A 24,797-nucleotide genomic window follows, 5' to 3' on the forward strand; every position below is an offset into this window, starting at 1 on the left:
ACTTTTTTATATATATATATATATATATATATATATATATATATATATATATATATATATATATATATATATATATATATATATATATATATATATATATATATATATATATATATATATATATATATATATATATATATATATATATATATATATATATATATATATATATATATATATATATATATATATATATATATATATATATATATATATATATATATATATATATATATATATATATATATATATATATATATATATATATATATATATATATATATATATATATATATATATATATATATATATATATATATATATATATATATATATATATATATATATATATATATATATATATATATATATATATATATATATATATATATATATATATATATATATATATATAGATAGATAGATAGAAAGATAGATATGTCAGCTCAACCAAAAAGCCATCGAAATTTGACCAACATTTTAGTCTTCATAGAACTTTCATTAGTCGATTTTCGTAAAATTTGGCAAACATGACCCAAGTTTCCAACACTTTTGTGTAACAACTTTTATAATTCAAAAATCTGGCAGAATGAGAGGTTTGTCTTTTTGTCTGAAAGCTGCAGAAAAAATTTGGCTGAACCAGATAAATCTGACATAATGGCATCCCTGCTAACAGAAAGTCTTACTTATATTGTATTTATAGAAAACGGTATATAATATAAATTGAAATATGGAACATGAAAAAGGAACAAGGAAAATAGAGTATGCAAAATGAAAAAATATTGTTCAAACTGCGAGAAAATCATATTTCATCCGTTACAATATACCGTCGAAACATTACACTAATTTAAATTATTTTATCTATTAGCTATCTCACGACTATTGTTTCTGCAGCCCGGATTCTTTTGTTGTTAGAAACACTTGAAATTTTGCATAACAACTAGCATTATATTCAAAAATAGTAAATAGTGTAAAAGGAATAAATAAATTAAAAGAATAAAATGAGCAAAGGAAGTAAAAAAAAAGAAAACAAGCAAATAGAGTAAAATAGTGAAAATGATGAAAAGTAAAAGGCTTAAAGAGAGTAAAAAGAGCGTAGAAAATAAAAGGTGTAAAAAGAGTAAATAGTCAAGAGTAAAGAATCAAAAGTCAAGAGTCAAGTGTCCAGAGTACAGAATCAAGAGTCATGAGTCAAGAGTCAAGCGTCAAGGGTCGAGAGTCAAGGGTCAAGAATCGAGTCAATAGTCAAGAACCAAGAGTTGAAAGTGAAGAGTCAAGAATCGAAAGTCAAGTGTCAAATGTTAAGCGTCAAGAGTCAAGAGTCAAGAATTAAGGGTCGAGAATCAAGAGTCAAAAGTCAAAAATCAAGAACCAAGAGTCAAGGGTTTAGAGTCATGAGTCAACAATCAAGCGTTAAGAATTAAGAGACAAGAATCAAGAACCACGAATCAAGAACAAGGGACAAGGCTTTATAGTCGGGAGTCATGAGCCGAAAATTAAAATTCGAGACACAAGAATCAACAGTTAGTCTACCTTCTCATCCCGCGCTAAACAAAATCTAAAAATCGCTCTGCAGTGCAAGCGATCAATTTTAGTAATCGCTTTGTGACACTACACACTCCAGGAAAACCCTTTTTTATTTCGATTTTAATTTAAGAGGTTTTAACCTTAAGGTCATTCGCCTCTTCGGGTTAGAAAAATCTCTTATGAAAAATTTCTAACCCTATGTGCGGGGTCGGGACTCGAACCCAGGTGCGCTGCATACAAGGCAATCGATTTACTAACTACGCTACGCCCACTCCCGATTTAATTAATTCACTTTAAACATACTCGTCTTAAACCTACTGTATATTAGAGGGTACTGTATTGTGTATAACAAAATGCAACACAGCGTCGAATATGACGAATGTCAAAACCAAAGTCCCTGTATATATGAATAACGATACAAATTAATCACGCCTACACGACCGAGGAATCTGACTCGGTGTTCCGATCACGAAAATCGTTAATAATAAACTTCGCATTCATGAAACTGTTTGTTTCCATAAAACTAGTTCACGCCAAAAAATACTAATGTTGTCTTGACGTTTGTGACATTTTTTCAGGTGATACTTGGTAGGACACTGTCCTGTAAAGAGTCCTTTGACTATGCGTAGGTTTTTTCGTTTTAGATCCATTAGTTTTAGTTGGTCCTTTTCCAAACTGAAAGTTCTAGTTTGAGGTACAGCTGCATGTGCCTAAAAATTGTTCTGGTTTAACAAACATTTTTGTTGAACCACAGCTGGCTAATTCGTCGGCAAATCCTCATGGGTTTAGACACCATACAACCCCTTAAAAAAGATCATAAATATGGTCCGTGCCAAGTTTCATTACCATGAAAACCCCAAAAAAAGGTCTCAATAACCCATGAAGACGTCAAAATATTTTTATTTGGTATCTATCGGACCATGATGATGTTTTCATGAGTCGATCTTATTTAAGGCACTATTAAAAAAAAACATACAGTAGGGGCGAAATTGGCTTTTCGTTTGCTCGGGTACCCAGAATATCATTACTTTATTTCGAGTTGCCAATTACTGCAAAGATATGATGCACCCCCAAACAAGTTTGGTCTCTCATTTCGACAACCTTATTCCCAACAGCACTAGAGCTGCTAGACTGTCTGAAAAGATTACGACCTTTGCAAGTTTGTAGTTTCGGTTCATGCAGACCTCCTAGCAGGTGAATGATGGATATACCTCTGCTTGGAAAACGGTAGGCCACTTTCCAATTGATATCGCTTTTCTAATTCTTGGTTTGTAGATTCCCGAGCCAATCAGCTCATCCATTTTAGAACCATCCCTCATCTGTCAATTCGCTGTTGTGTTGATCTTATGAGACGTAGAATTTCAGGTTCCATTTTTTTTCTTGAACTATGATCAAGACAAAGTTAGTTTGTGTCCATTCATTATGCTTAGGTGACCATTTAAATCCCCATCGCTCTTAGAGAGCCAAGTTTCGCCTTCCCCATTTTTGTGCAGTGAATGTGCCTTCCATAGCTGTACTGTATTGATTTCATTGCGACTGTTATAGAGAGGTAAGATGGACTCTGAAGTATTGTTTGGACGGTTTTCAGTTAGCATTTGGCTATCATACAATGGAAGAATAAGTTAATCGGTCTTGCGATGGTCGTGTAGGACCAAAAAGCCAACTCTAAGTTTTCCCGAAGGGTTTACTGCGCGCCCACAGTGCTATAGTTACTTAATGACCAGCGTACGTCAGGTGCGAGTTCCAATTCAGTTTTTTGTCTTGGATAACACCTAGGCGTTTCAACTGTTATTGCAGTGTTCACGTTGAACCCCTCTTTAGAACACCAGATCATGGTGAAATTCAGGGCTAATTGAATTCGATTAGTACGGATTCATGTTTCCCCCTAACCCTGTAAGTTGCTTTCGTATCTCCCAACGTTCCTTTAGTCTCTCAACCTCTTGGGTATTCCAAGAATGCAGTCTTTTTGCCACGGCCTTGTGAATTGATGTGTAGGACGTATTACCCAAGAATAAGACTGGATCTCAGGATGTTTAGTAGTTCCGAAAGAATTATGTGTACTGATTTTTAAGAAATGTTGGAAGAATATTATCAGGGCCAGCGGATTTGTAGGGTTCGAAGGTGTTGATAGCCCATTTAATTAGAGTTGGTGTAAAAATCAGACGGGCCAGTGACTGTTATGCCTCACAAAGACGGAGTTCACCACACATCTGTCGAATTCTCGTCTTTCGCAACCGAACCAGAAGTGGGCGTTCATTACAACATCCAGTATTTCACTATTATGCTATATTTCACCCTAAGGAGGAAAATTTGGTAAAAACCAAAATTTCTCACTAGGGTGAAAATTTGTTGGTAAAAACCAGTCTTTGTACAGGAGGGCACAAATCCTTATTTCATACTATGTTGCGTTTCGGCTTCGCCTCATCAGAAACCGACACTAACACATTGTCGGAATAGATTAGCGCCGGCTTGACGCAAATCCCTTAAAACTAAAACACACTATGTGTTTCAATCAAACGACTGATCAAACGTGATGTCCCGTTCGAGCAGAAGTTCTGTTTATGCCGATGAGACACAAGTGAAGCCGAAACTTGTCTTGGCTTAGCAGGCCTATGCGAAAGCCCTATGCCTAAGATTGGTGCACTAGATGGTGAAATATATGAAAGACCCATCGCTTACAATGAATTTTATAGCGCTTCTCGACAGAGGACACTTGCTAGTTGGCAAACATCCTGGGACAATGGAGATATGGGACGATGGCTACACTCAATTATCCCTAAAGTATCAACGAAGGCATGGTTCAAAGGATTGGATGTAAGTCGGGACTTCATCCGTGTGATGTCAAGGCTCATGTCCAATTATTATACTTTAGATGCGCATCTCCGTCGTATTGGGCTCGCTGAAGGTAATCATTGTGCTTGTGGAGAGGGTTACCATGACATTGAGCATGTTGTTTGGTCCTGCACTGAATATCGTGAAGCCAGATCACAATTAGTAGATTCTTTACAAGTCCGAGGAAGACCAATCCATGTTCCTGTTAGAGACATCCTGGCGTATCGCGATCCTCTATACATGGAACTTATCTATCATTTTCTAAAAACAGCGTCTGTCAAAATTTAATTAAATTCATCTCCTCATACTCTCGTCCAAGGCTAATCATTCACCAATTAAAGTGTCCTAGAATATTCAGTTTTCAAATTTAGACAATAACAGAAAAAAGTAAATAAATACACCCGAAAATACTAGATCATTATGAAATATAACAATGTAAGGAAAAAAGCAAACAATAAAGTGATTTCAGTGTTAGTTTTAGACAAATGACTAGTATAGGTAAAATTAGTCTTAAGGATTTTTGTAACGTGCTATGTAAAAAAAGAAACTGGCGTAAAAAGCTTTTGCAAATGCCGTGTCAAATAAACGTATGGAAAAAAAAAAGTTTCGGCTTCATTTGTATCTCATCGGCATAAACAGAACTTCTGCTCGAACGGGACATCACGTTTGATCAGTCGTTTGATTGAAACACATCGTGTGTTTTAGTTTTAAGGGATTTGCGTCAAGCCGGCGCTAATCTATTCCGACAATGTGTTAGTGTCGGTTTCTGATGAGGGGAAGCCGGAACGCAACATAGTATGAAATAAGGATTTCACTATTGCCAATTGTGAGAATCATGGCGTTTTTTTCACTTGCCCTAGGCCATTTGTATGACCCATTGGTAAGGCTTTTTGAAGGCGAACTATCACAAAACTTGCGCGCATTGATAGTTTTTTGGCCTTTCCCAATTTAGCGTTTTAATTGCTAAGAACGGTCATGGGGTCGAACCAGTTACCAGTAATCTTCGCTTTATTGAACAGGCGCTTAGCTTCCTTCCTAAGTGTTGCTAGATTTTCGGTCCACCAAGGAACATCGCGACATACAGACCTCGTTACAAAAGGGGGGGGGGGGGGGTAACTGTCGTTACAGGCGGATATGCTCCTCTCTTGTAGGCCATTTGACGCATTATGCAGATCGGCTGGAGAATGGATCTTATCCCCCATTCTTTTCGACTGTTCCAACTGTTGCGTTTTTGAACCGAGTTGATTGGCTTCTATGGTGGACAGTATTTATCTTTTCTGTTATTTGAGCACTGCATAACGTAAGGTTCAGTACTTCGTTTTTAACTGCATTCATAAATGTAGGTTCAACTTCCTTGTGACATACATTGACATCATTTGACGAAAGGTATGCTAGTAGGTACTCACCTCTGGTATTTACATTCGTGGTACTCCATATTGCGTGATGTACATTGACATGACATCCAATGATAAAGAGCTTGTTTATGCTTCTGCAGTACTTTATAAGTGCATCGATTTCAGAAAGTGGCGCTGTATCCGTACCGCAAGAGAAGTAGGCTGATGTGGTCGCAATCTCCTGCTTGCCCCAAACCATCCGGGCCTCCACTGTTATTGCAACGACGTCTCGTTGAATCCTGTAATTGGAGGGAATTTTATTGATTCGTTTTAGCAAAACTGCAGCTCTTGGAGTCGGCTGGTCCTTAGAATATACTAACTTGTGAGCTAAGAAATTTAAACCCAAGATTTTAAGCTTATTTGCCCACGGCTCCTGTATAAAAGCGATGTCTAGGTGCTTCTTGATGAACCTCCGGACGCGTGATGACATACATTTTCGACATACAATTGAATAAAAACATAAAAATTTAGTAATTATTATTATTATTAAGCAGTACCTTTTTAGAATTTGAGGAAAAATAACAGAAACAGGATTATTATAGACACTAATTAACCTTTACAGTACCAAGTTAAAAATTTTCTGAAAATTTTGTTTAAATTTTGCTCTCATTTCGTCAATTTTTGACCGAATCGGATGGAACCGGCTTTAAAAGATCTGGAATTTAGTCCAGTTTCTATATACCGAGTAGCGTTCTAATCCGTGGATCGGTTCCGCATCCTGAGATGCACTGTTTTGAAGGGAAGAACTCGAATTTTCTCATATAAAAATCCATTTTTATTGGCCAAAATTGAGAAAATCTTCAAACAGTCATAAAAATTGACCCAGATCTGCTGAAAAGAAACCAAAAACGTAGTTTTTCATAATTGCTCGTCTACTTCACGATAAATTATGTGTGAACTCAGAATACTCAAGTTGGTTTTTTATTGTTGTACGCCTGCGATTTTATATGGGAAATAGCGTTTTTTTGCTTCAAAATATCGCCATATTGGTTTTCGAAAATGGCGTTAAAAATCACTTTATGACTACCCCTTTCTGATACCTATACATATGATAGTTTTCGCTGTTTTGCAGTAACGGGAAACCGCAAACTTGGTTTTCAAAACTGCATAATCAATTTCGTACTTCTTCTCACCAATCCCTTTCAAATGACACCTATAATGATGGTAGTTTTCACTGTTTTTTGGAAACCGGCAGCCGCCATCTTGGTTTTCAAAATGGCGTCAATCATCAATTTCCGTCTCGTGCTGACACACCCCTTTCAAATGACACCCATATTGATGACGGTTTTCACTGTTTCTTTGGAACAGGAACCCGCCATTTTGGTTTTCGAATTTGCGTCAAAAACCAATTACTGGCTTTTGCTGATCGCTAGCGCTTTACAATGACGCAATTATTGGTAGTGGTTTGCACCGCACTGTGATAACCGGAAACCGCCATCTTGGTTTTGAAAATGGCGTCAAAAATCAATTTCTGTCTTTTATTGACCACTCCCTTTCGAATGACACCCATATTGATGATGCTTTTCACTGTTTTGTGGTAACCGGAAATCGCCATTTTGCTTTTCAAAATGGCGTCAATTATCAATTTCCGGCTTTTGCTGACCGTTTTCTTTCAAATAACACCCATATAGATTGTGGTTTTCACTGTTTTGTGGTAACCGGAAGCCGCCATCTTGGTTTTCAAAATGGTGTCAAATGTCCATCCGTACGGAATCGGTGCCGGAATGGCCTTGAGGGAGCTGTAGAATTGTATGATTGGAAGAACTTCGCATTTCGTATAAAGCTATGAACCCAAATCGCTGGAATGATAGAACAATATATACATTTTCTTAGGTTCTCCTGGAACAGTTCTCCGGTGGCCAAGATTGGTTCAATTCATGTCTATTGTGAAGGATCAATGGAAAATAGTCATATGTAGCACATTTCAAAACAAATGTATTCAAATTTATGGAATGTTTCTTCACAACTCGTCCGTCACCCCACTGGGATGCCGGATATACCCCAAGGGAATTCGGATTTGAACGCTACTCGGTACATAGAAACTGGACTAAATTCCAGATCTTTTAAAGCCGGTTCCATCCAATTCGGTCAAAAATTGACGAAATGAGAGCAAAATTTAAACAAAATTTTCAGAAATTTTTTAACTTGGTACTGTACTTTTTAACCAGAAAGTTAAAATTTGACTGCTTTTCGTTGTTAATAATCAATACTCTACACAAGTTTCGTAACTGTCCGGAATTCGAATTCAAACGGTACGCGATCCAAAGTAGAATGGAAAGGTGACAGCTTTGTATTTTGCTTCCTCCTCGTATTATTCCATCCGGAGCGGTGTTCGTTGGGTTTCACTCATGCGAATTGTTGTTGTTAAGCACGCCAATTGGCGTTATACTCTCGAAGAGGATAGTAAATCAGTATTGAAATAAGAGTGTTTTTCTTATGCTAGTTACATTATGCCTTATTAAATAGTTTTAAAACGCTATATGCGCTAGGATAAAGTTGAAATACAGAGTTATTTGAATCGAACTTCTGTTACGTTTTGAAGACAATTTTTAAACATTGGGGATAGTCGAAATTGCACACAAACTTATCCGGTTTGGCAGGCGATTTGTGATTGATGACCGTCACCGTGCACGTAAAAACTTACTCATATCACGTCTTACGTCTAAACGTCGTAACAATGACCTAAGAATAGAGAGCATCATTGTGCTTAATCCATAAAACATAGAAATATGCATTGACCTTACAAGTATTTAGTGATATTACTAAAATTTGGTGAAATTTTTTTCAACATAAGCGCCGTAAAAACCGAGAAAAAGATCCGAAATTTCCGCAAAACAAGTACCTTTCCTTGATGAAAATTTAAATTATTTTTAACCATTTCAAATTAGTCAAACCTAACAAAAAAAACCCTAAAAAGCACGCACATCATCCAAACAAATAGCTTTCAAATTTGCAGCAAAACACATGATCGATTCAATCGAAACCACTCCACCAACTCCTGATGCTTCCGGCGACTAACCGTGCAATTTGTTAAACACGAGGCATAAAAAAACAAAAACCCAAACTACACAATTTATTGCACCACTAGCTGTTTGTATTGTTTGAGTTCGAAACAGGCGGAGAGCTACGATAACACACCAAACACAATAGGCACGCACATGTGTTGAACACTAAATTTATTTCATTTTGCCACTAAATTTGTACGATTGTACCACTTCAATTTGGTAGAACTGCGCCCAGCTACCCATTTCCGGATGTTGAATTGCTAGTTTCGCCTTCCACCGTAATGGGTAGGGCGGTGCAATCTGTCTCTTTCCAGAGAAAAGTTAGCTGGCAGGGATGAAAACAGGGTAGCAGTGATAGTGTAGGCTACACTGCTAAAAGCATGTTTGGAACGATAGATTCGATATGATCATTTAACAGTCTAATATCGATGATAGACTGAAAAGTGTTGTGAAACCGAGCGAACAGTTTTTATTTGATGCAACAGTTTGAATTATCTGATGGAACAGTGTGAATTTTTCTTTTGAATTCCAATTTTTTTGGCAGCGTAGCCTACACTCCTTACACTTACAATTTTAAACATAGCTAGAAGAGTTCGTTTATAATAAAAATAGTATCATTAATTCTACACTCAAACGATCCCTCTAACTATTCGGCGGAACATGAAAACAGTCCGAAATGAGACCACCCAGCAAAGCGTCGTCGTTTCTGTTTAACTCCGAGTGGCAGCTAAACATCGTTTCTGCCACCCGCCCACAAGCTAGAGCGGCCAGGTGGTGGTGTGTGGAGTCTATTTGTTTGGAGTGGCTGCCCTATGCTGCAAGTTTTGATTTGTTTGTTTCGGTGCTGCAATGTTTCAACAATTCATTATGCTCGCGTTTGGCCGATGCTTTCGGTACGTTTTTCATGTTCCCACACGTTTCTGCTCCGGTTTTGCGACCGACGACGGTGTTCGGTGGTGACTCAGTTACCCCAGTGACGGGGTCGACAGTTTTGTAATTTTATGGCGAAAAAAAAACCCAACAAAGTACAAGCGCTAGTTGCATTCCGCAAGAGCCCCGAAAGGTAGTGAAACGTGAAAATGGAACGTGTCCCCCTTCCTTTCTCAGAGTTTTATGGTGATGCAACGACACACTACCAGCTATTGGTCTTATTGATTTGTAGTACACGGTTCAAAGAGACCAACTAGCGAACAAAAACTAATTACATTGTTATCCATTAGCTGTAATGTTGTTGTATGGCTTTTAATCGAATGTCGGACAAATCAATCTCTGTCACTCAATCAAACGGTTGTCGCTATTAACTCGAATCGATTTATTGTTGATACAAATAGATTTAAATTGCCACCAGTCGTTTTAAGGTACGTTCATTCGACACGTGATATCGCCTTGCACTCATTAAGGGACTTTAGAATCACATAAATAAAAGTAACGCGTTATAGGTATGGAACCTATATGATTCACCAAGGAGAAAAATTTAGGCGAGAACCAATTTTTCTCAACTAAGCAGAAAATTATATAAAATTACATTCGCACGAGAAGGGAACGAAAACCTGTAACTTAATTAGTTATGGAATTTACGCTTCGGCTTCGTCTCATCAGAATCGGACACTAACTTAGTGACAGGACTACCCTAGCGCAGGAGTGTCAACTCTTCTTTTTGCGGGATATCACGTTTGACTAGAGGTTTGCTCATAAACACAAATAGTGATTTCGTTTTTGCGACTAGCGTCAATCCGGTGCTAGCATAATCTTTTTACTAAGTTAGTATAGGGTTCTGATGAGACAAAGTCGAAATGCAAATTCCAATTTTTTCTTATGATTGACGGATATATTATAAAATCGTGGCTCCAATAAGAACATTTTCGATAGAACACTATTTTAAATCCCTCAATTTTAAAAAACAGTTGCGTTTTCAATAATGCTTCAAACATTTTCTAAATTGGTATAAAAATTGTCGATTTTATGCATCAAACTTAGTCATCGTACTCATTAATCTAGTAGCATTTTCGTTCCTCACATTACAATACAGTGATGTGGTCGGAGCTCATTCAAACTTTGGTTTAATCAATCTATCTCTTTTTCTACATCACACCGGGATAGCACAGTGCACAAATAAAAATACTATATGAATAACTAATAACATAGTTTCAAGATGAAGAATACACGGAAAAAATCCGTTCCTAAATTCATGAACAAAAAGTCACGATTTTGTGAGACCTCGTATATATGAAATTATTTGCGTTTTTAAAAAACTAGTTCGCCCCGAACATATACATGGCATTACATTAGAATGTTTTGTTGGGTTACTGTTGTTCCCTGGACATGTTTAGTTTTTGCTGTGATTCTTGTTCATGATTTACCGACAGTCAAACGTTGTTCATGATTGCAAGATCTTATTCCCGATTCTTATGATTTCTCATCACGTTACCGTGCTATTTTATCCATATGTTTACCATCGGATTTTTCTGTCAGACTAGCGGGATTAAAGTTCATGATTTCTGGATCTTAGTCGCGATTTTCGTTTTTTCTGTTCACGTTATCGTGATATGTTAGTCATGGGTAGAGTGATTAATTTTCATGATGTTAAGATCGTAGTCACGATTTTAGATATTTTTGTCACGAGTCGTGTTATTTGTGTTCATGATTTCAGGATTTTAGCCACGATTTTTGCAACTTCGGTTCTTGTTATCGTGATATTTTAGTCATGAATAGAGTAATTCATGTTCATGATTTCAAGATCTTAGTCACTATTTTAGATATTTTTGTCACTAGTTGTGATTTGTGTTCATGATTTCAGAATATTACTCACGATTTTCGTAATATCTGTTCATGTTATCATGATATTTTATTTCACTGGATCATAAAAATGTGACTGATTCGCGATATCTTGTTCTGTGAACCATATCACGAACAATTTTCGTTTTCTGCTCAGACATCACAATGAACCTTATCAAATGAATAACGATGTTCGAGGTTCTAAGTTTTTGACGTAGGACTACGTCTTTGTTTTCGATATGGGGGTGCACTCTGCAAATTCTACAAAAATGATATGTAACGAAAAGTGGTCCAATTTTAAACGCATATAATTCAGCCATCTCACGATACATTTTTAAATTTTTTGCACAAATCGCCCCGAAATACTTCTAAGAATAGATTCCAATAGATAAACCCAAAGATTTTTGATATCATAGCATTAAAAAATTAAATAATATACCGCACAAGACCCATCTACCGATCAATTAACAGCGATTTCTACTTCCAACGCTCTTTAAAAAAAACAGTGTTAAAAGGCATTTCAATTCGATCTTCGTTTTCAACTAGAATATTTAATCAACTATCAAGAAAAAATACGCAACTTTGTAAATGAATTGGAAGACAGTGCAAAATAGCCGAAAAGCCCAACAATTCTAGAGTGTCATTCATCGATCACTACAAGTAATTGATATCCATTTGCCGAAAATTCTAGGTATATAATTTTTTATTAACGACAAATTAGGTCCAAACATGTGTTGCAGACTTTGTTCATTCGGTTTGTGTATAATTCACTTAGAAATATTGTTCTTGCACAGTTTTATTAACAGTTGACTTTGAGTTAAGAGAAAAAAGCGGTAAAAAGGCAACGGATTTAATACAGCATTCAAATATAATTATTTGGAAAAATATGAAAAGATGAATAATGAAAGTGTATATTATATTGATTTTCTACGTACTATTTCCATATTTCACTTTATTAATGATTTCTAAATTCCGTGCAATATACGAGTCAAAACAATTTCGCCGTCAAATTGATCGGTAAATGGAGGCCTATCGGTGGATGGGCTCTGCACGGTACAACCTTGTCAAAATATCGCGCATTAACACACAGAAGATAGCGCTTCCCAAGCCCTGTACGACAGATTGGTGTACCTAGCGCGCAACGCTTCTATGAATGACGTCATCATCGACTATTTAAAGAACGGACTTGGCCAGACACGCTCAGTTCCCTGTTGAACGGCTGGCGAAGCAGATCACTGCGCTGTGTTTTTTTACAGCCAGTGTAGCTGAGTTAGAAGTCCGTTACACTGGCTGTGGAGGGACGCTACCCTGTGTCGTCCAACAGGCGACCGCTCCAACTGCTTCCTAAATGCCGCTGTAATGTTGCCAGTAAATTTTTGGTTTAACTAGCACATGTATTTGCTATTTGCGCCTGAAATTAAGTAATGTAGTGGTAGTAATAAGCTTCCCATTTTGGTTTAAACGCAAGGACAGTTTTTAAAACAGGATTTGATTAATTAGTTTAGCTCATCTAAGCAATTTTATCAATTCTGTAATTTAAAAGGAATTTTACGGAACTTGGTGAATTTGGCCCCGCTTGCAACTGGTATAATCAACCTGCACAAAGTGTTGCATAACGCAGGGCTGTTTTCTGAAACAAAATGTGTTATCATTCAGCCCTTCGCTATGCAAAATCACGATTATATGACAGATGGGCTAAGGGCTCCTTTCAATCGGGAAAGGTTGCGTGGAATTTTGGTGAAATGCGTTAATAGTGCCGTGGTGGTAATAGTTGTCTCTTTCGCTCTACCCATCATCAACAGCGTTGACTCATTTTGCATTGTGCGCTTGGGTTCAATGTTTGTGGCGAATGTGTTGGTGGGTAGGGGAACTGGCGGTAAAATGAACACGTTAAGCAAAGTCATTATTTTCTAACTAATAAGTGAATGAGATATTACAATCACCTTATATGTTTCTTGTTAGACATGTTTTGTACATATCTGGTAAAAATACTTCGTCATAAACACATTTTTTCAAACATGATTCTTGATTTCTAAACATGTCCAAAAATGAGACATGTTTATAGCGAGTGGGTAAAATGAACATGTGGCGGTGGTAAAATGAACAGCTTCTGGTGACCTGCAAAATGTCCTGTATGTATGCAATGCGCAGCGTTGAAAAGCATTTTCCGATCAATGCTAATATCCCAACAAATCATGAGCTTTGCATACACACAGGGCATTTTGCAGAAAAAAAATTGTGATATGTGATTATATTGTCTAAAATTTGATTTTTCTTCACCGGTCCGGGTGTTTTTTTCCCACACACTAAGTACTAAGAAAATAAATATTTTACATTAAGTAGTATAGTCCTACGTCTACAGTTCGTGCAACCCCATAGGGCTGCCCCTTGTAGTTTTTTATATCTACTGCTCGTACCTACTACTGATCGCTAGCAGCTGGACATATCTTGAAAAAGTGCATGGAACAAAAATGATTCCACGAATAATATAAAAACTATACCAGACAAAAGAGTACACGTAAAAATGTCATTACCATGTTACATGAAATTGTAAATTGTATCTTCTAAATACCGCCAGCACGCAAAATAGATTGTAAATCATAAGCTAGGAATCATGAACCAGTTCACGAATACATGAATAATATTTTATGATTGCGTGAACTATTTCACGAAAACGAATGGCAAGTTGTGACTATTATACAAGGCACCATGAGTTAGTTCACGAAGACATGAATATTTCATGTTTTAGTCAACTATTTAACGAGCACGGATATTGGATTGTGACTCCGTTAGGAATCATGAACCAGTTCACGAACATATTATTTCATTATTCTGTGAACCAGTTCAAGAATACATAATATTTGATGATTTTGTGAACTATTTTACGAGCACGAATATTGAAACGTGACTAATATTTTAGGGATCATGAATTAGTTCACGATGATTGAATGGATTCACGAAAAAAATTATGAATTTCGTAAAATAGATCACGAGAAAATATCCAAAATATTTTTTTTATTTTGTGAACTAAGGTTCCTATATCTATGAAAACCGTCATAAGTCTATCTTTGGTTTTATGAATAATATTCATGGAGCTGTGAACTAGTTCGTGTACTGAAAATCGAATTAGAAATGACTTGGCGGAAAAAGTGAGTGAAGTCCATAAAACAAAAACAAATATTTCCACTGCGCAACGCGTTACTCGGGTGTTGCTGACGGGAAATTAAACATAATTGAACAGATTTCATGGCACTTTATTACCGATTTTCAGAGCATTTTTTTCCGTGTAGTTAAATAAAATAGATATAAAGGATCTTTTTCCATTTTTTCGCCTAGTATAGTTTTTATATTGTTAGAAAATATAAGTTAGTCAAACTAGACTTTAAGTCAAAGAAACTAAACATTTCGGTCAATATATTTTTAATTATCGCATGAAAATTATTTAGAATTTATTTACTATTTTCCAAACATTAAAGCTCCGAAGACGCAAAAACAAACGAAAAATGAATTTCATGAACTAAAAGCTTGAAATGCTGTTTAAAAAAAGGACAAAATCAACCACCGGCCGGATTTGAGCAGGACGATGCACTCTCGATTCTGTTGCTCAACAAAGCGATCAACAGAGCGACACGAAGGTCTGATGTGCAATGGTACCAGAGCTTCATCTTGACTTTTTTGCCTTCGGTAGACACCAACATCATTGGCGTTGATCATAGAACAGTGGAAGAGGCCTTTATAGTTTTAAAAAGAAAGCCGCGGGAATCCAACTGACTATAAATTCTGACAAGGCAAGGTACAATGTTGCTGATAGAGGTGTTCGTAAGTGTTCCGTGGTACGGCATGACATATGGTCGAGGAATTCCTATATCTTGGTACAGGTACAGTATCTACCAAGTGAATGGGAGTGGTCTAATCCCATTTCACGACAGTAAACACCAGCACCGGATCAACCCTCCAACAAAAAGTCATCAGTTTAACAAATATTCTTCAAGGCTTGCGGCATCAAATCAAACAGTGTGTTAATGCAAATACTGGCGATCATTACATGATAATCAACCGCGAAACCATATGTCGGAAGCCCCAGTTCATTAAGTTTCCTCAACAAGCCATCAGCGCCAAGGTTCCATAGAAGTGGTGACAGCACTTCAGATGTTCACTTTCCTTATCGCTACTTGTATTAACGATGAGTACAGATGTCGGTTGCTAAGTATTGCGTGTACCCAGTTTGTGATATATGAAGGTACTCCATGACCTCATGCTGCTTTCAAAATGGATGCGAGAGACACGTTGTTAAAAATACATTCAATATCAAGAAAAAACTACCAAGATTGGTTGCTTTTGCGAAAAAGCTTTTCAAATGTTGTAGACATTGATTTAATTTGATTTGAGAATGGTCAGACTGGTCGATCTTAAGCTCTTTGCCTCCTCATAAGTAATGCGGTCACCTTAAGGAATGAGTTTTACAATTATTTCTCTCCACGATAGTTTAATGTAGGATTTAATCGAAGACTGCATATCAAGAAGACTGGCAACTCTGTCCAGAACCTGGAGACAGTAACAGCAACGCCCCTTGCGGGAAAAGGTAGTACTTCCCATAGTGATGCACGCACACATATACACTTTTACATTAAGCTTCCTACCTTCCTCCAATAGAGGCGCTGTAACCTCTGTCGCTTCTCGTTTGTATGGGGGAAGAAAAGAGATATCAGTCTTCTTAATATGTAGTCTTCGATTTAATGTACCAAAAGACCAAAAGTAAAAACGTTTTTCAAAATATGCATGAGGTTTTCAGATCTTCTTTGAAGTAGAATAGTAATTATTCTATATTTCATCGGAGGCGTATACGCAACAATCTCTCATTTGATTGATTCGATTGTCACAATTCTACGAGTGAATGCCCAAGCATCAAAACCACCTGAAAAGAACTCAGAGGCAGTCGTCGGTGATGACTCCGTACATCCTAGGAAGTAAGTGTCAACACGACCGTTGAGTTCATCGTCAGATGAACAAACACAATCAGCTGTTCTAATCGAACTGATGAGTTGATTTCGAAAATAACCTTTTTGAAGTCTCGTTGAGACTTGAGACATTTGGGCAGTGGTTTTTCCAACCGCTTCACTTGGACGATCAAAGGGTATTTTTATACGTGACCACCGATCCGTCCCTGCGTCTGCGATTCCAAGCTCTTCTACGTAAATTTTTGAGTTGAACAAGTTTTGTATTCCACCAACGGGTTCCTCTACAAGCCAGCATTACTTTAAGCCTCTTGGTATGCTGTCACTATGAGTGAATTCGTGTTATCCACGACCTTATCCAAGTCACTTACAGATTCAATCGTTAGAAAATACTCATAAAGCCTAGTCGCCAAGCTCCCTTCGTACGGGTTCCAGTGCGTAGATTTGGAATTACGATAGATGACAATATCTAGCGAGTCGTTTAAATGATCAAGCACGATGTATTTATAATCAGGTAACGGCTATTCGAGCTCGCTGGGTACGAGCCAGTTTCTTAACTCATGCGTAATACCGTCAGAGCAAAGAGTTACATCTAACACCTCTTCCCCGCTAGATTGTGCAAATGCTGGGCGATTTCCTACGTTAAGGTTATGCAGATTGGTACTACTTAAGTAATCTATGAACTCGGCACCTTTCAAATTGATATGTGAGCGCCATGTTGTAGGCATTTGCATCACTGTCGATTATGAAAAGAAACCCATTTCTGGCATAGTATGATACAACCCTTTGGAAATCACCAGAAGGTGATGGTTCATTTTGCGGCTAATATGCCGGGTAATAGACGTACTTCCTGTTCATATTATAAAGTCATATTGACCTTGACTGCATAAATATCGCGAGTTGTGAGGTCGGATATAAGACATGTGTCACTAGTACTATTCCGAAGTATACATGCACGAGGCATTTCAAGTGGATTTGTCATGCCATTTTTGTTGAAAGCTACGAAGACGGAGTTAAGCAGCTTTCCAACAGGATGATTTAGTAAAATTAAAATTTAGGATTTTTCCGTTTTAGTGGAATTAAAATTTGATAATTTTCTTTTTAAAATCGGTAAACCTCAGACGAGTAATATCGCATTTGGACCCTGATTCTAAACTAGTCAAAAAATTTTGCAAATTCTGAAACAGTTTTAAAATTACATTAGTCATTTCTGAAACTATTTTTGAACCACTTGTTTTAATAATGGAAATTAGACAAAAAAAGTGATCACCAACCTGCGTGAAGGGGTGTCGGCGTTCCGTGCACGGCCCCAATTCCAGTTCCACTCCGACGACCTGCATTGTTGTTGTTGTTGTTGCTGTTGCCATCGCTGCTGCCAGTGCCGGTGGCCGCCAGCAGACTGGCAATCAGCGAACTGGGCGGTGACTCGGCCAACGAGATCCAAGGGTCCAAGCGAAGCTGCGGCGTTAGGATGAAAACCACCCCTAGTATAATCCAGTTCATTCTCGGCCAGTAATGACATCACCAAATACTCATTTAAATTTCAAATTGAAAGCACAATTTGCATTTGAATAAAACACGTAACGGCGGGTGGCAATTTGCGGGGACGAATTGACTTAACATTTGATATTATTTTTTTCACGGAAACATTGACGACATTAATAGACATTGATTTTACACGTAGCGATGAAATCTAACGATTAAGTACTTTGATTCGGCTACTGGGAAGATATATCGTAGTAGCGAGCTCTTTTCACATTTTTGTTGCAGGCAATTGAATATTTCAATATTTACTTTAAACACACTTTGATTACACAATTTTGCTTCCTGGAGATTCACGAACAACACACACACACAAAACACCCATAACTTATTATTTTGCTTAATTTTCCAGCTCCAATTTATTCGCACAGGCCCAGCTTAATGATAATCAAATTTTATCTTGCTTCCTTTTTATTTCTTCACATCGGTAGATTTTCCTTCGTCACATTTACGCACTCTTTTAACTCGCTCCGGACGGTGGTAGTTATCCGCCGAAAATAAAAAGCTTCTAGTCATAGTTTCTAATTTGCGATCATTTATTATAATTATCACCGACCGACCCGGGGGCCTTCACTATTCACTTCATCACTCGCCAATGGGTGGGACTATTCTGCAAGTAGAGGCGAAAACATAAAGATGATTAGTGTTATAAAGTTTCTATGTGAAGGATATTCTACGTAAATGAATTAATGACTTCCGTGAGAAGTTTACCAATCATCGCTGAACACTAGCAGCCGCCATTAACGAACGAGTGTTATAACATATGTTCTTCACATGTTTATTTCTCTTGATTAGAGAGCGGTGTAAAAGTTTAAGAACCATGCAAGCTGTGACGACGCGTATGATTGGACTCGATGCACGCGCACTTGAAAAAGTCAATCACCTTTTCCTCACCCTCATCCAAACAAACACGACGCTCCCATCGTGTTTCCTTAGCAACTAGCCAACCATGCATGAAAGTAACCCTCCCTTTTACGGAGAAAAAAAAAACCACCAACAACGACCGACCACAGCAAAAGCCGTTCGAACACAAGCAGGCTCTGTTTTTATCTGCTAAGGCACTGCCTCCTTCGATCATCTCATAATGGTCTATCATAAATGGGTATTGATGGGATTTGCCTTTTTCCAGCGAAAAATCAGACTGAAAACACACTAAGCCCATTGACAAGTAATCTTATCAGCTCGGTCAGCGAAGAGGGAATTTTTTTCTTCGCTTATATCGTGGATATGGTAAAGAGGTTAAGGGATGGGACAGGGAGGGAGGTTTCCTATATTTATGATTTTCAATTCCCTGCCCTCCCTTTAAGGAGAGTCAAATCCCATAATGCTGGAGCGAGACGAAAGAATTAGATTAGAAAATGAAGAATCGATAAATACACTTTACTCGTTTCCTCGGCATTGCTGCACTGACTACGCCGCTTTCCTCGAATAATTCGACGACGGTAAATCCAGGTGGGGCGTTGGTTACGCACTTGCTTTTTTTCTCCCTCTACAAATGTGTTCTCTCCGCTGTCTCTGCACTTTCGTAATAGGAGGATGAAAATTGCTTTCGAGCAGAGAAACAGGTTTTCCCTTGGGGAGTAAAACCGTTCCTTTCGGTCTATTCGGCCGGGAGATGGATTCTTGCTACAATCGGTTGCTGGCCGTTTCGTCTTTTCTAACTGGATTTGGCTGGGTGAACGGTCGTCGGAATGTTACGCACAGCTGCTCGATCACGTCTGGTGGAAAAAAAGAATCGAAAATCGTGTTGCAATCAATGGTCAGAATATGTTAGGTTCGGTGTCGTATAGCTGACGATCTGCTATTTAGACGTACAATATTCAGAAACTACTAAATTAACAAAATACTTCTGGAAGGACTTGTTTTGCTACTTGTGGCTGTTGTATGATACTTCGTCAGTATTTCATAAATTTCGAAGTTTGTATAACTTCTATGAACAACGTAGAACTGATTTTCAGCAAATCTTTCGGAAAAACTGAAATTTCCTAGTCTATTTCAAGCAAAGCTATGAATATGGGGAACATAATCGAATATTGGGAAATTTTCTACGTTATCGAACACGTACACGTACATCTTATGCCGTCGAACAAAAGACCATTTCTGCCAATAGCGAGAGTAAATTGAAACCTCATTGAAATGTTGAATATGATGTCCATTTGCTATAAATTTTGTGTTCGACTTTGCTCGGGTGGGCAGTGGGAAGCTACATAATGTTACTGAATGTTTCCTCCATGTCATGGCATCTTCTTGCTAGACAAATAAAATCCTTTGAAGAACGCTGAACAAATAAATAAATACATTATTATGTTAACGGTCAGCAGACACAATGACATTCAAATGAAACGACCAGTTGTACATCACCATCTCATCGGCCGTGCGGTATTTCCGATATAACATATCTCCACTCCAAATATGACACTTTCGCGACAGTTAGCAGGGGTCTTAGTCATGGCAGTTGAAGAAAACATTTGGGATATGTGTTTCAATTTCGTCTTTTGCATCAACTGTTTAACGTTGATTGCCACCGTTATTTGCAGTTTCTTCACTCGCCAGTGGAGTCCTCGAGTCTTATCAAAGGATTTTTTCGTTGTCCTACTCCAGTTTGTTTTTAGCTTGGATTTTATTTTATTTTTGTTCATATCCTTCTTCCGGCTATCCTTTTCTCATTCTTAAAAAAGTAATCCATCATTTTCAGTGTTTTATTTTGTTACTGTTCGATCACCTTCCGTTATATTTTCGCTCATGTTCAATAGAATTTGTTTCATTTTCTTTTCACTTTGTTTCATATTTGGTTTATTTTTTGTGATGTGATGGTAACAATTATGTCACATTATTGACTCAGATTTGTTCCATTCGCCTTATTATGTTTATTTTTGTACATGATATAAACAATAGTGGAATTGATCTCTAATTCTAGAGGTCCCAGATGCTAGTTAAATTGTTCCTAGAAATTAATTTTTTCAAGTTAATAATTACTTTCTAAAAAAATAGTGTTGCTGCTGGTAATCAATGTTGTTAATTTTTTTCAAAAGCTGAAATGCCATATGAGCAATAATCCACAAAACAATCGTGGAAAGCAATTACGATAGGACAAATGGTAATATAGACAAAAGTAAGGCATGTGGGGCGAGTTGTGAACCCTCGTTTTCCAATTCCCCTCGAAGAGTACACTGCTAATACAGGTAGGACAAATCTTAGAATTAAGAACAGGTATTTTTGGGAGCCATTTGGCAACAATCATCTGAAGCGATGACCCTCATCTACAATCCAAAAGAATAAAATAGTGCTATGCGTTGTGCTAGTTGGTGAATTTTAAAATATGCGGATTACCTAAGTCAAGGAACTGATGCGGTGTAAAACTGCTGAGGATAAACCGTCGGAAGCAGCGGTCCCTCAAAAGCAAACCTGTTATCCATTCGTATACCCGATTTACTCTAATATAGGGATTGATTCCTTCTTTTAATCATGAGCAGTTGTTTGAATCCATATGCCAAATAACTTTTGCACGCAAACTTGTGATCTTTTCGCCTGCCCGGTTTACTCAAACATAGGGATTGATCCCTTCTTTTGAGCTTTCTTTGAATCTGTATTAAAATCAAAATGAATGCACAATCTGACAAAACGTGAGCATATCTATTTTTGCATTGGAAATGTTTCGTACGTAAACGTACGATCTGCCCATGAGACACACTTTCGAAAATATTTTCATAACTTACGCTAAATGCTATTTATACCACAGGCCTGTTATGCCAAATGGCCATTTACCACATAATGTCTTATGTCAAACGATATTATGCCAAATGGCTTTATGTCAGTCTTGTTCAATAATTGAGACAATTTTTAGTGTTTTATTGCACTGTTGGTACTGATTATTTTTCGTATAGATACATTTTATAAGAGTTATCCTTCTTTTAAACATGAGTTGTTCTTTTGAATTTCATTTTTAGAAACATTTGTTTTCGGTCATTCGCCTCTTTTTTCGGGTTAGAAAAATTTACCAACCACGCTATACCCCCGCATTTATGTGAATGGTCTAAAAAAATGATTGTTACGAACTTGGTTGAAAAAACTGAATTTTCAGTCAAATAATTTTTGATACCTTCTGGCAAAAAATTTCTGGGTTGTGGTTCCTTCTGGGAATTTTTTTCTCGGATTTGACACTTTCTAAAAAATGTTTCTGGGAAAAAAGCTTCGGCATTTTCTTTTCTGGGGAATGGTTTTCGGGGAAATGTTATAGAATCGTACTGCCCATAAAAGCATAAGAGTCCCATATTGAAAAACAGCAAGCCGAGAAAAACGCTGTTATAGATTTACATTTTCATTGAGCCTTATGGATGGGACAACCATGTTTTGGTATTTTTTTTCCGATATTTTCTAAACAAACCTGGCAATCTTATTTGTGCATTATGATTCAGTATTCTGTGTCTACAATCCAACAGATAACTCATTTTCGACAAAAATCCATATGGGACTGTTATGCTTTTATGGGCAGCGTAGTTTTAACAAAAAATCTGCGAAAATAGCTTTACCTGAAGCTACTATGAACGATGAGTAAAAATATTTGTTCGAGAAAAGTATTCGATAGAATATTATTTAAACAAGATGGAAATTTAAATCTGATTCCGAAAATACTGCTAAAAACCTACAAGATGTTTCGTAAGCAGAATATGTCACTAAATCAATGGAAAATATGATTCTTATAAAAATAAGTGAGATGAGTTTTAAATTTTAGAATAAAATATAATCTTTGCGATATGAAAGATTAAAGATTGCTCATATTGCCCCCCAAGTTTTTATACCAAGCCAAAAGTCGATCATTACAAGCAACGATTATTTTCACAGATTTTGAACTTTTTTTAGCATGTTTACTAACTGCATGTGAAAAATATGTTGTATTCCGCCAATAGAGGAAAATTAGGGATTATTTGATTATTTTGCTACAGATTTATTAGTCTTCAATCTTTGGAAGAGAGTCAATATCTTGTTATCAGCAAAACACTTGCAAGTATGCTTTGTAAGAGAAAATGAAATGGTGTCGGTTTGAGTCGAACAAAGGCAAACGGACCCCAAAAGGTATATACGTTGGTTACTGACCTTGGATGTCAATTTCATTAAAATGTTACCAATCTGTTTACGTCTGCAAAATTTTCTATAAATTAGCTTGAACATTCTTTCATCTTTTCGCTTGTTTTTGAGATAACGCGACAAATGGAAAAATTGGATAAAAAATGCATTCAAAATTTTCTAAAAATATTTATCCTTCTTATAGATCTGCCATTTTGAAGTTTAATTCTTGAAAAAAGAGAATTCATGTGATAAAGAAAGCTGTCTTGGGTAGCAACTAATAATATCCGAATACTCCTGAATATCAAAGCAGGTGTGGCCAACCTATGTTGCTCAAGGGTTTATCAGGCCCGATTTTGTCTACCTCAAATTTTGCCAACTTCTTATAGAAATATGTTTGATGGTCTCTAGCACACGTAACAAGTCAAATTCTTCTTAGGGCGTATTTTTCTAATCTTAAAGATCCATAAATTAACAATAAATAAGTTATAAGGTATATGTGATTATGTCTAGGGACTAAGGAAAAATATTTCAACATCTTTGGTTTATTAAAAAGAGAAAAAATGAACCGGGTTTGCCAATGTTTACATTATATTAGCCTAAAATAAACCAAGGGGCTGACAAAAACGGCTCTTCACTGTATTGCGATATTTTTAGATTTTTGGATATTTCACACCGATTTTCGCCAAATTTTTGTGTATTTTCACGTATAATAAGAACAATTTTCATATTGTAGCAATGTACCTTCTAAATCATCAACCAACAAATGATTCAATCTATTCGTATCCAAGCGTATCTACGAAATAGACAACTTATAATGCCTTACAAGCACAACGTAAATGTAAACGTCGGCATCTCATTCCTCCACCATTCCGTAACAAATCCAGCACTAATATCACTCATTCAAGACCTCAACCGCAGAACAAATCGCATGTAAGTACAAAGCAAAACTTTACCAAGTCGATTCCTCTTCTTCATCTCTTCATCACAATCATCAACAAGCAACTCAAAACATGACCCGTTTCACCTTTCGTAACCACACAAACTTCACTCTTCATCGTACCACAAACACAATCTCAACGAAAGGAGAAAAAACAAACCTCAAAAGCTGACCGTACAATGATGGAAAACGGAGTCGAAGCTTTCACACACACCACTAAAGCGCAATCTTTTGGTTTTCGGGGAGCACCATTCAGCCCCACTGCTGTGTCACTGTGCCGTCCTTCACGTTTTTTTTGGTGTGAAACAGAAAATTTTCTACTATGTTCACAGACAACATGCACTTTTATTCACGATCTGTTCGGATCAGCTCACAGTCCTCTTTCAATCGTATACCACAATTTTATTAATTCATTAAAGTTCAATGCAACCAGCAGACGGGAACAAATCTCACCAATACAATCCTAAACCCACCGCCTACTACTTGATTCGTGGTCGCTTTTGACAAGAGTAGAACACAACATCTGAAATTTCCGTAGGGCGGCGGTAAAGGCTGAAGAAGGGGGTCCGCCGTACGATTGTACAAGAAAAATTACCTTTTTCCGTGACAGATTCGAAGGTTTGCAACGTCGTAAATCACACACAAAGACGGCGACCGATTGAATCTTCGCGCAGCGAAAACAACACACTTTACTAGTTCCTAAAACGATTCACGCAACACGTCCAAATCCAACCTGGCCGGACTGCGACACTGTCCGGCCGGA

At 37.1% G+C, this 24,797-nt stretch overlaps 1 protein-coding gene across 3 annotated transcripts in view; it reads right to left on the minus strand.

The window, feature by feature from the left end:
* The window catches only part of LOC131676591 (uncharacterized), a 121,280-nt gene extending 96,489 nt beyond the window's left edge, over window positions 1-24,791 (minus strand). Inside the window, exons 1-2 of one of the 3 annotated variants that reach the window (XM_058955732.1) lie at window positions 24,630-24,791; window positions 17,763-18,640 (exon numbers count right to left, since the gene is read on the minus strand). In XM_058955732.1, the coding sequence (XP_058811715.1) occupies window positions 17,763-17,991 (229 nt within the window). In that variant the 5' untranslated portion in view covers window positions 17,992-18,640; window positions 24,630-24,791. Of the gene's footprint in view, window positions 1-17,762; window positions 18,641-19,407; window positions 19,635-24,629 lie in introns of those variants that run through there. The other 2 variants (XM_058955735.1, XM_058955734.1) reach the window with 2 other exon arrangements.
* Between the last annotated feature and the right edge of the window lie 6 nt (window positions 24,792-24,797).

The sequence above is a fragment of the Topomyia yanbarensis genome, chromosome 1, assembly GCF_030247195.1.
Source record: "Topomyia yanbarensis strain Yona2022 chromosome 1, ASM3024719v1, whole genome shotgun sequence".
Classification (NCBI taxonomy): Eukaryota; Metazoa; Arthropoda; class Insecta; order Diptera; family Culicidae; genus Topomyia; species Topomyia yanbarensis.